This window comes from Camarhynchus parvulus, chromosome 2, assembly GCF_901933205.1.
Source record: "Camarhynchus parvulus chromosome 2, STF_HiC, whole genome shotgun sequence".
Taxonomy (NCBI): Eukaryota; Metazoa; Chordata; class Aves; order Passeriformes; family Thraupidae; genus Camarhynchus; species Camarhynchus parvulus.
In genome coordinates, this window is record NC_044572.1 from 79599381 (window position 1) to 79612577 (window position 13197).

The window sequence follows — 13197 nt, forward strand, 5'->3', positions numbered from 1 at the left end:
CAACCTGCTGTATAAGCTTCAGTCAGCCCTGGAGTGGTTAGGTATCTGGAGTCAGTGGTCATTGTAGGTCCCTTGCAATTGAAATATTCTAATTCTGTTCTCTTCTAAATGTGTTCCTGTGTAGCCATGTTCAGTTAGGGAAATGAGCTCTTTTCTCAAATAAAAATAGGTTTGAAGCAAACCAGAAGAACAGTATTAGCAGAAATCCAGCCTTGAGCTAATTCCTTCTTATTGTGAACCATCATCCTTTTTCTTAATTAATTAACAATGGGAAATTACAAAATTAAGTAATTTGGTTTGATTTTGGCTTCTCTAAATAAGAACAGAAGAGTGGCTGTATTGATTCAAAACCAGGGTCTACTTAGCCCAGTATCCTGGCTGGAATGCTTAAGGACATGAAAGAGACATCAGGGGAAGAGTGAGAGCAGGGCAATCACATGGTGCTTGTTACCCTAATGTTGTTATTGTGTCCAAGTTTAAAGTTAAATAAATACACAAAGTACCTATTGCCCTCTAAATTCTTTTCCTTAGAACAGCAGAGCTTCGAAGGCTTCCACTCTGAAGGGATTCTCTGTGTTCACTGTCATGCCAGGTCTGTCTGCAGAACTGAAGCTAAAGGAAACTGGCTGGTTCCAAGTGAAGTAGCAAGTGTTCTCTCCCTAGGTGACCAAGTTCATTCAAAACTGAAGTAAATGGGTTTTGGGGGTTTGGTCTGTGTGAAATTAATTCAGAAACAAAATGAAATTTACTGTCATTGATGCTCTTGTAGACCATTTCAGGAGTGATGGTCAAAACTACAGAAAACCAGCTGTTATGCTTTGTCCATTAAATAACAGCCTCTGGCACCTGCTTTGCAAGCCCTTTAGCAGGGCTCTGTGTGGAATGCAAGGCTGCTGCTGCCTTTCCATGAATGCTGTGTACTTGAACAGTGTTCTGAGTGGTGTAGCACCTGAATTTTAAATCACATTTAAATAAGAAGAAACAGAACACTTTTATTAAGCACAGTCAGCATAAGGAAATTGAATATAAATAGGACTAAAACAGTTTAAAAATTGTTTTTAAAGAAAAATCATGTAAATTTCTGCAGGTATTAAATGTAGAAGAAATTGATTTTTGAGACCTGTTTGGAAATTTGGCTGCAAGTGTTTCCCTGTATCATTGGAAAGAAGTACAAAACTTTCACAGCACAGCCACAAAATTCTGCAATTGATTTCATAAAACCTAGGGAGTAAAAATCATTTTTCTATGAAAAAAATTAGACAGTTTTCTTTCCCTGCAGGAACTTGAAGCGAGGCTGTTCTAATAAAGGTGGGAATTAACCACCTGAATGGTTTCCCGCCATCTGCAGCTAAGAACTTTGTCATCATTTTAAGAATCAGTTTGAAATTTCCAAGGTATAAGAGAGCAGCCATCAGTAAAATATGTGTGGGTTTGTGGGGGTATTGTTTATTTATTTTGGTTTGTTGGGCTGGTTTTTGGGTTTTTTTTCATTTTCCAGGATCATTGTAGGGAATTGGATGAGGTTTGTTGGAACATCAAAAAAAAGGACTTTTTGATAGGGTAGCCAAGTTGATACCACAGCTGACTAATAGAGTGCTATTCAATATTTGAGAGAGCCTATGGTGTCACATTTATAGAGGTGAAGGGAGTGCCTACCAATGTCACAGATTTTGATGTTATTTTAAATTGGCCTCAAAACCCAAAAGTTGCTCTTGAGGATTGCTTTTTATTATGGCAATTTATGGAAGGGTTGGTACTTTTTTGCAGGATTATTTAATGTAAAATTTATTCTTAGGTTGTTTGGTTTTTTCCCCCACTAGATAGTTGATACTAAAAGTTGTTTACTGTTTTGCAGATAACCTGAACTGTACTGCTGATTTAAAATCTGCTTCTCCTTTGCTTTAGATGGAATATTAATTTTTCAGCCTCCTTGCTTTTTGTGAAATGCTTCTGGATCTTTTTTCTTCCACCTTCCACAACAAAAAAACAATTTTAAAATCAATGAGACAATATCTGCCTGTAATTATATGCAGCAACGGTTGTGTAGCTCCATTGTAGAAATAATTTAAAAGATCATGTGCTGATACAACTCCTTGTAAAATCCTTTCATAGCTTTTCTACAGTAGTGTTATATATAATTTCATTAATTGTTTTAGGTATAATTTCATCAATTGTTTTAGAAAACAAGAAGAATATTTTGCTGTAGCAGATAGCTATAGCACTTTTTCAAAAAATGAGTGACAACTGTAAACTGAATGACTTCACACAAAGGAGAGGCACACAAACATTTCTTGGGTAATTAGAGGAATACAAAAGTGTGAATTTGTCCTGGCAGCCTGTATGCAGGCTCAGTGATAAAGCAAGGAGTGTGCCAGAAACAGTGAATGAAAGAAAACCTACCTCCCTCCCTTCTCAACAAGAAGTGAGTTTCTCTGCTGTGGTGTTCTTCTGGGGAACAGCAAGGCAATGAATAACCATAACTGCTTTGGCCTGCTGTGCATGTGCACTGGTGTGTTTTGGTGCATGTGGTAAGAACAATGAATTTCTGCAGGATGCATTGTAAATACTGTTGCTGGAGAAGTGTGTGCAGGGCAGTGGAGCTCCTTCTTGCACTGAATGGTTCTGGACCTATCAAGGCATTCCTCTAAAGTGGGCCTGGTCTCACATTAGGCCATGCAATGTCTAAAACTAAGCCCATGTGATGCTGCAAGCACTGCTGTGGCCAGGTAGTGTGCAAAATGTGTCTTGGGCTGGGATTTGGTGTAACTTACCTTAGCCTACCATTGTCCCTGCTGCCAGTGCCACAGGCACACATCCACCTTCCAGGAGTTCAGCTGAGTCCAAGGTGCCCTTGCTGCTTCCCAGCACCTGCTTTGGAAGTGAATCTTTGGGTGTTTGTACAGGCCCTAATAGCAACACAGTCTGGAGATGTCTCAGGCAGTTTTCCTTCTGCCAAAATACTCAATAGCATTCCCCACCTATGGGTTACCTCCCTTGAGGACTTTGGTTGCTTTTATAGAAACATGGCTGCTGAATGTTGTCCAGGATAGGGTTATTTTGGTGTCATGTGGAGCATTCACTGCTACACCACCAAAACTGCTTTTGACTCCAGTAAATTGCTGGGCGACGCATTTGATGGTCTTCTGTAACTCATCTTGCTATGCAGGTGCTGGCTGTCTACACAGAGCCCATCTTATCATGGTGGATTCCTATCAAGTCCATCATGAAGGGGCACCCACTTCTTGTTTAACTTGATTTGAGGCACAGGAAAAAACTAAGGCTCCCTAAGGCCTGGTTTGTTGCTTGCTTATGGACAAACTATAGGTCAGTCTGAGATTTTTCTATTTGTGCCTGAAAAGGGATAAACTTGATGTACAGAGCTGGTGGTAATAGTCTGACATCCTCAGCCGGCTGTAGAAAATCTGTGGTTTTTGCAATGCTTTGTGCTGCTGCTGTTCCCTCACTGTGCAGAGGCAGGTAGAGCTCCCCAGGTGATGCTCCCCAAAATGAGCTCCCTGCAGCGTGCTGTGCTCATTTGCCTTTTACCCTCCCCTTATGCAAGGGCACACTCAGAGGGTTCTCACTGCTTTGGTGCTTTTATGACATTTGTGCGGAAATGGGAACGTGTGAGTTCAGCTGGAATTAAGATGACTGTTCTGTGGATATTTACTTTCCCCATTCTTGCCTAGGGAGGCAAAACAATTTTTACTGGAATATCTCCTTTCCTAGGAGATACTAGTTATTAAAGGAGACATCCTAGTTATTAAAGGTAAAGCTTTAAGCACAATGTAGTGCATCCTTACAGAAGACAGGTTCATTAGCTTAAACATTAACATCAAGAACTAAACTTATAACAATATTCCTCTTAGTGTTTTGTTTATTTGTTTGGGTTTTAGCATTATCTTCTCATTCTTAAGTTATTCAGCTTCCTTGAGGTTTTCCTTCAATACATTGAGTTTTCCAAAGGCAATATAAGCATAGAAGAATCAAGTTTTGCATAGTTGAATAGTGACTTACTTTCTGTAAGTCAGGTAGAATTAAGTAGAACAGCAGTGTTATTTGTACCTAGAACATTTGAAGTATAAACAGGAGGCAATGACTACCAAAAATAAAAGAAGAATAAATAAATTACAGTTATTCTTCTGAGTTTGGGTTAAGGGATGTAGTAATTCTATCTACTTGAGTTCTCAGGTCAGTCATTTTTTATGCTAGGATTTTCTAATGCTATACTAGTGTAGTTCTGGTTAAAATCCCTTCCTAAAACTCTTAAGGTGGGCTCAGGTTACCATAGCTCAGAACAGCTTGATAAAGAATTTTATTTCTCATTTTCCTCAGTCAAAGATACTAACGTTTGCAAGCTTACATAATGAGGAATGGGAATATTCAGAAAAGTGGTTGCTAATGCATTTTTTCTTTTTTAAAAAAAAATATGAAGCAAAAATACATTTTGTTGAACATGCTGAAAAAATTTATTAGGACAATACTTCTGTTAATTAATGGTTTTTTTGTCTTTTCATGTATTTGACGTAACCATACAGTCAATTGTACTGATCTCTTGTGCAGCTGGGAAGCACCTGAAAGAAAAGGACAGAAAAGTGTGCCCTTTTATTCACTCCAGCAGATTTGGCACAGTCGTGACACAGCCTAAAGGCTTCCTGCACAAACAAGTCAGGTTGCTTCAGTCAGGAATTTTTTTCAGGCCAAAAGGAGGGGAAACTCAGTTAAAAAAAGGGAAAAAGGAAAAATAAAGAGTATTTAGATTAAACCTATGGCAAATTCTAATAAAGTTTTCTAGTGAAACCCTTTAAATGTTTGTTTGCAAGGCTCTGGCATTGGATTGCAACCAAGAAATGGCAGCTCAATATCCAACTATACTGGATTGTTAAAAAGCTAATGAACATGGATTTAACTAAGGAAAACAGCACTCTTTTGATACCAGAATATACTGATATCTTTGTAGGAGCAAATACAACTTTAATAGAGAATCCTAGCATCTTTTATGTTGGAAAAGACCTTTGTGACCATCAAGTCCAAGCATTAACCCAGCACTGCCAAGTCCACCACTAAATCATGTCCCCAGGTGTCACATCTATGCATGTTTTAAATACCTCCAGGGATGGGGACTCACCACTGCCCTGCTCAGCCTGGTTCATGTTTCACATGCTGAATAAGAAGGTAGCATTAGGATAAAAATTCTGATGGTGGATCTGCCATCATGACTCTAAAAGCTGCATTATTTATTGAAAGACCATTACAGTACTGGTGAGGAGAAGCATGACTAAAATTGGAGAATCAAAATGTAGTGAAAATTCATTGTGATCCTGAGATTAATATGGATACTGTACAGTGTTTTTGTGGAAGTCAGACAAGTGGTATTGGGGATTACTATGAATCAACCACAAGTGATTCATTGAACATAATGACCTTTGTTATATTTTGTGCAAGTTTGCTACTTAAAAAGGGCTAAGCTGGAATTCCTGGAAGTGGTAATTCACTCTTTATGCATGACTTGATTTTCTTTTCTAACTTACTTGGATGAGGTGGCATAGGATTTTACATCATGGTGTTCTTGCCAGCAACATCTAGTAATTCATTCTGCCAGCAAGAATGCCACCTGAGATGTTACTTTTTTATCTGGCTGGTGAGGTGATATCTATCACAAAGAAATCTGGATACTGGAAGAGGGACTTTGGAGTGGAAAGTAGTACCTTACTTATTATGGATTGTGCTAATTACAGAAGGGAAGATTGCTCTCAAGTCCCAGTGTGTCAGATGAAGCTGCAGTTATTTAGTACATCTGAAAATCAGACAAGAGGAATGTTAAATTGGAAAAAAAGTGTTATTTCAAAAAAAGTCACTGTCCCTAGTCACCACTAGGACTTCATTTCAAAGGTAATTTAAATTAATTTCGTCCAGTTCAGCACTTTGCAGTTATTATTGTTTGTCTGAGGACTCTGGCAACACTTTTCTTCAATATTGTTGATTTCAGTGGACTTGAATGCAAGAATTTTAGTTCGCTATCTCATCAAAGGACTGTCTTCTTAATCTATAACATCTCACTACTCTGAGTCAATATAAACCACAGACCATTGATATTAGGAAATTTATGATGATGTATAGATTTGAACTTGCCATGTTAACATTTATGATGCCAGGTAGAAATTAAAAGTTCTTTTAGAACTATTTTTTATGTAAATTAGAAAATAATTCTTTTTTTTTTTAACACTATCAAATCTGGTAAATAATTTGCACAAGTTCTTTACTGTAAAAATAGACCTCCACATGGAAGCATTTAATTTCATTTACATTACTATTGTTCAGAACATAGATAGTAGAAGGTGTACTGATATATTCATAAGTGATCCAGCATCTGCTGGGAAAAGGGAAAACAATTAGAGATTTAAATCCTTTTATTCATCCAAAAGAGCATTTAGTCTCAACATAAGAAAATAAATGAAAAAATAAATAAAATATTGGAAAAGTTAAAATAATTTCAATTTTTTTTCTTTTTTTTCTTTTTTTTTTTAGCTTACAGATGCAACAGATGATGTTGTTCTCCCTTATAAGTATCTTACAAAAATGTCCAGAAAAACCTTTCAGTCATGGGTATAATAATCAGTTCACTGTTATCAAAAGAATGGGTAGTACTGAGTAACTTCAATCCTTTTTGTATTCTTGTCACGTGAGAAAGCCCTGTATTGAAGCATAAACAGAACATGCCTTGGAAGAAAATGTAGTCATTGCCTAATTGAATATACAATTTATTTTATCATTCATTTTAAGGTATCTTTCATTTTATTGAAAAAAAAAACCTACCAAACCCATCCTCTGGTGTGCATGCTCATTATTTTAAAATTAAGACCTTCTGTTGCTTAAGTGCTTGTACATAAAAGCACAAACACATCTAAATTTACTCTCCTGTGTAGGCCAATTGAATTAACTTGGCTGCACATTTGAATAATATAAAAATGCACATGATGATCAGTAGAACCAGAACTCATAATTTCTTTCAGAAATCACATGTAACTATTCACTTGCAAAAGTAATTTATAATTTTCTTTATAAACATGGAGAATCAGACAAATGGAAGATCCAAAAAGTTGAAGAATGCTAATGTTTTTTTGAAATAGTGTAGTTTGTATATCAAGACCAAGAGGCCAGTTTCTATATGCATTATTCAAATTACTTGATAAAGAAATAAAGATGCTTTCCTCCAGCTGAATGAATGATGTACAAGTCATTAATTAAAAATATATGTAAAATTATGTATTCTAAATACGTTTTTTACTCTTAAGTGTGTTCTTCTCTTAAATCAGTTCCTTCACAATAGATTTATATCTGAATATTCATGGCACACTACAAAACAATTTAATTAAAAATGATCACTTTTTTCTTTCTCTTTCCAGTTCAACAGAAGAGCAGTTTCACTGGCAAACACAAGGTAATGTACCTATCTACATATATGTATCACTTACATTCTTTCCCAGAAAGATCATTTTTACCTAAAAAAGATGGAGGGGAAAAGCACATTGATGTATGTGTAGGTTTTTGTTGGTTTTTTTTTTGTGTTTTTTCTCATTGCTAGTGTGTGAAAACTGTACTTAAAAAGTGACAAGATTTGGCAAAAGTTTTTAGGATTGACAAAAAGTACACTGAAACTAAGTAGAGTTTTGAGAAGGGACATTGCTAAATGTGTCTTTACTTTTTTTACTACTAGACCTAAATATTCTCATTTTGCTTTTATTAATCCAAGGCCTCACTTTCAAAGGATGGCACAATTTTCAGTATGGCCAGCATCCTGGGAATGTGTGGCCTCCATTCCTTCATCAGCTGTGAATGCTTAGTCACATATAACTGGTTTTAGCTTTTGCCTTGTATATGGCTTTACCTTTTTGGCCTTCTTTTACATTTTTATGTTGTTAATTTCATTACAGATGGTCAGAAAGATATAGAAGATGAACTCACCACTGGTCTGGAGCTGGTGGACTCCTGTATTAGATCGCTGCAGGAATCAGGGATACTTGATCCACAGGATTATTCAGCCAGTGAAAGTAAGTTACTAGAAATACGTTTTCTAGAACTCAAAAATTTCTTGCTTTAAAACTGAATGCATGTCTTTAAGCTCTGCTAGTTTTTTGGGGGGAAAACAAGCACATGAAATATATTTAAAGGAAAATATTTTCTAATTGCAATGTTGCTGTACTATACTATAAGGTCATGTTACAAAACTTCAGCATCACCATCATGAAAACAACATTCAAACAGCAATTTTTCACTATCCAAAATGAAAATGAAAACATACTGGGTGGCTGTGAGGAAGTCTGACATCTGATTGTAACCACTTGGCCAAGTAGCTGGTAACTCCTTACAACTAAAATTTTCTTGTGGATACATAGACAGAAAGAAGTGAACTTAAAGATAATGCACAGAATGGCAGCTGGAGCAAAAAAAGTGAAGTCTTTCCTCCAAGGTTGGCTCACTGGTCACTTACCAGCCATTCTGTTGGCACAGCTGTGCAGTGAGAGGATGGATTGTTGGCTAGAACCAGCCACTGGGGAAGGGAATCAAGGCTACACAACAGCAAAAGTGTCAAGGGACATGCCACTCAGTGTGTTTGTAGAGCAGATGTCTACCAACAGTTGTGCTCATGAGTCACACCAAGACTGTTTTCCAGCATGTTAACTGGTCTGTTATCAGATGTAGCGCTAGATGATGAAAAGGCAGGTTAATTCCCTAGATTCCTTTCTTTTTTCTCAGGCTCCTATCTCATATTCTGTCCCCATCTGCCACAATATAAACCCACATTCACTTCTTTGAAGTTCTTGACACTGGCTTTGCTTTTTTTTTAGTATTCCTCTACATGTCATTCCCTCTTTCTCAGTTGATCCCTGCTACCCAGTACCTTCTGACTGAGTCACATCTTTGGAGGTGGCTGCCCAATTCAGCTTTCTTGCTATCAAAAGGGAAAATCTCCCCTTCATCTAAAAAAGTTGATGAACTGTGACAGCCACCTTCTTCAAAGCATCTCTAGCAATGACAAGTCATCACCTGCAATATGGTCATCAGGTGACAGAAGGAAGACATTGCACATTGGATACAGAATTTTATTTTTCCAGAACACTTTTCATTATTTTAAAACAAGGTTTGCTGTCAAATTAAAGCTGAAAATCCTGGGACAGTAAAAAATGTTTCATTTTTCATGTACACAAGATTTCTGGGCCAACAGTGTCACTAACACTTTTGTTATGGTTTTGCTTAATCTGAACATAGTCTGTATGATTGACATCTGTTAAAATGTTGCTTGATCTGAACAAAATGGGGAAAGTGATGAAACAATGCAAGCCCTTGGTTTTTTCTTCATTTGGGGGTGAGGAGAAACAAAACAGACTAGCATGATAAGGATTGCCTTCAAAATGTGGCACTGTGATAAAAAAATGAAATGGGGTAGATGGCAATAGAGGAGATTGAGAGCAGAGTGGGGCCAACTTGTGTGGAGAACTGCCAAAAACTGGCTTAAGAGGTGGAAACTAAGAAAAAAATATTGGAGAAAGATGAAGATAGTACATGGAATGAAGTTTGTGTACATGAAAAAAACGAATACTAAAGACATTTCTGGGGAGCATCACAATAAGCTAAAAGACAAATAGGAATGCAGGTAGATAGAAAGAAAAATAAAGAACATGAGCAAATGGAAAATGGTGATGGAGAAGAGGAACAATAGAGATGGATTTGTAGGGGATCATCAGGAGAGGAATTGAGGTTTGTTGAAGCAGGAGGTCCATACAGAATATTGAAAGCTGAGTTTGCTTGGCTGGATGATTTGCCTGTGGGAGCAAGAGCTAAGTGCAAAGAAAGGGAACAACAGGGCGATGAGAACAACAGTCAAGAAAAGGAAAAGTGGTATCATTATGGACAGGACAGTAGCTGTCACTAAGAAATATAGGTTTGGAGAGAACAGGCAGGTGCATGTGCTCACAGGGAAGCAGGCTTCCCCACAGGGCTGCAAGCTTGATCTTCTGCATTGTCAGGAAATATTTATAAAGCCTTTTGTCACAGTGCCCTTATTCCTCTGCTCTGGGCTCAGCTTGTAATAAAACTAGATTGCTATTTGCCATTTATGGGTTTAATTAAGAATCAGATCTATATGCCAAAGCTAACAGTTGCAGCTCTGCTAATCACTCATAAATATAATTAGGATGTCATATACTGGATTTTTTTTCCTGGTTTGGAGGTATTTTCTGAATTTTGAGTAAAATGTTACAAACACATCAGACATGTAAAACATTACTGTGTTTTAAAAGTCAAAAGTACAAAAGTCAAGATTGTACAGCATAATTTGAATTTCTTATGAATGCATTAGAAAACAACTATTATGCCTTATTTTGTACATTTTCTGTCCACGCCCAGTTACCCCAAGTTAAGGCTCAAATTGCAACAGCACACTAGAGGGGAGAGTGCTTCTGACTTCTGTAAGCAACGAGTAGAACACATACACAATGAAAACAAAAGTCTCATATTTACTTAAGATTTTTTTGTGTCCCTCCTTTGTGTTGTAAAGCTTTCCTGTTATAGTTGAGAAATCATTGAAAGTATATTCTGCTGATACATGGTTTTAGGTGTTCCCAGTTAGGTGTGCTGAGAACAAAGTGTTGTAACAGAACACTTTGGGAGCACAGTCTCAAATATTTGAAGCATGATACAAAAAGAAGTTTAAAGCCCACTCTGTAATGTCTCAAACACAGTATTTGCATTTCCTAGACACTTCAGTTCTTAATCCTTTCAATTTTGAAATAGGAAATGAGATCTGTATAAATGTCTCACTTTACAGGTATTCCAAAAATCACCATTTGTGATATATCTGAAGTAAACATTGAGTGTTGTAGAATTATCCTCCAGGGTGCTATTTTTTTTCCTTTGTATTGAACATTTTTCAATGGAGACCTGATGTGATGCAGTAAAAAACACAGAACCATTTTGCATTGTGTGCACTGGCCATAAGGCAAGGAAGGAGGGGAAGAGCGATGACTCAGAAAAGGAAACTTAGTCTGGCATTTTCTAACTTTTGAGCTCCCAATTTGACAATTTTACTTATGTTTACTTCTCTGCAGTTTGACTGCAAAACTATATTTTAAGTAACAAGACTGACTCTGAGGAGAGCATTTCCTGCCTGCCATGCATTTGAAGCAGATTTTTTGAAATAATCATATGAAAGCCTGCCCAGTGATGTGACCAGAGCTTCCTTTTCTGAACTGTGTGCATCTAGTCTAATGACTTAATCTATCAGTAGCCCTGCATTTGTAGAGGATTAGTGTGTCTCTACTCAGAATCTTTACAATTTGGTTTCATGCACTCTGATTTTCTCAAACTTAATTGTAAAAAGTTGTCACATAGCAGTGAGCTGTTATAATACTCCAAATCCCAAACATCACTTCACATATGCTATTCCTTTGGTAGCAAATAAAAGCCATGGAAAAAAGGCTAATGGGACAAGTCACATGAAAGGGGCTTACACAGGAGGGGCTCTGGATTGCTAATAGAGATGCTTGCTAATTATCTTTACTGAGTGTGAATCAGCAAATGTAAAAAACCTTAAGTACATAAAACTTCTTTATTTGGTGAAATGAAAGCAGAGTGATCACTGGTTTTAAAGGAATTATTATCAGACAGACACATTCATAACTGCCACAAGCTCTCATACATGCTTCCTGTGATGGAGCTGACCCTGGGACAAAGTTACATGCAACCAAGGGGAGTTCCTGCACTGTCCCCCGCCTCTTTCTTCTGTCCCAACTCAGTGTTAGTTGTCTTCCTCAAACCATGTGCTGCCAGCTGCAACCGACAGACAGAGAATCAGGGAACTTCCAAAATTATGCAAGAAACTGCAGCTGACTGGAGCCTGAGCCTGCATCTCCATGGTCCAGTTCCCCATACTGCACTGATTTCTCATCACCTCTCTGTTGCTCTAGATCTGTCAAGACTATGTCACTCCAGTTTACATCAAACATGTCATAGTTTTGTGGCCTCAGAGGGCTGTTCAGCCTGTCCTGAGCATTCCTGGGGATCATCAGCAAACAACAGTGGTCCACACATCCCCTCAGTCTCTGAGGGAGGGCACTTACAGCTCCTGCTGGTGTCAGCAGACATCAGGTACAAAGGGTCCAGAGTTCACCCTGAGGGCACTCAGTCCATCCTCCTCCCTGCTCCTCATTGCTGTAACACTCGGCTTGCCTGGCAGCTCCTCTCTGAAAACATTTCTTCCTTCTGCCACTAGCTTTTTCTAACAGGAACTCAAAAGTACTGCTTTTGCATAAATGAAGATAAGTAACTGTCACCCTAAATAGGGTCAGGGGAAAGACCAGACGTGTGAGAGCCAACGTAATCCCATATAAGATGCTGGAAACGAGTCATGGAAGAGGGATGGGAATGCACAGTAACTGCAGGACCTGAAATCACTGGGTGAGGAAGCATGCAGAGGAACAAAATTTAGTTCAGAACAGAATTATCTCTTTAAGGATGTTTCAGGAGACACAGCAATACTGAACAGTGAATGTAGCTCAGGAAAGGTACTTTCATGGCAGAATGGTTTAATCTAGTGAGGAAAGACATGAAAATAAATTTTGTGAGGGCTGAGTATGCACTGTGGAGACGAAAAGTTAATATTTCTGACTAGAAATCTTGGAAAAATGCGGGATAAAGAAGCAAGACATTATTTCCTGCCCTTCCCATCACTGCACCACTGTCTCAAAATCACACAACTACTTCAGATCCATTCCTTTTACTGCCTTGTCAATGCACCTCCTTTTTTGTTTTTGTTTGGTTTCTTTTTCCTTTTTTCCACTAACATTATATGTAAGAACAATTGAAAAGGTGGAAAGCTGCATGGAAGGAAGGACAGTAAACACAGATATACAGTTGTCTCAGTTAAGAAGATTGGTTGCTGAGGACATTTGTCATTAAGGTTTAATAAGGTTGCAGTCTGGCCTGCAGATGAGTGGGAAAGGTCCTGATGAGCTGCCTGAGGCCCCCAGATGTTCATCCTCTGTGACAGAGAAACTGGAGTCCTCTAAGCAGCTGTTAAGACCAAACTACCTTTTCCTGATGATGTTTGTAAATTCACAGTTTACAGATGAGTAGTGTAAGGTAAAAGTGGAACAGGGGGAAAAGTTGGTTCTATAGTTCTTTCCCTTCTATTAGTTT

General features: G+C 37.9%; 1 protein-coding gene across 7 annotated transcripts in view; it reads left to right on the top strand.

Moving 5' to 3' along the window:
- CTNND2 (catenin delta 2) overlaps positions 1 to 13197 on the top strand; it is a 636038-nt gene that overhangs the window by 328157 nt on the left and 294684 nt on the right. For all 7 annotated transcript variants that reach the window (XM_030971656.1, XM_030971657.1, XM_030971655.1 and 4 more), the window contains 2 exons: positions 7407 to 7441; positions 7935 to 8051. In XM_030971656.1, coding sequence (XP_030827516.1) covers positions 7407 to 7441; positions 7935 to 8051 — 152 coding nt within the window. The remainder of the gene's footprint in view (positions 1 to 7406; positions 7442 to 7934; positions 8052 to 13197) is intronic.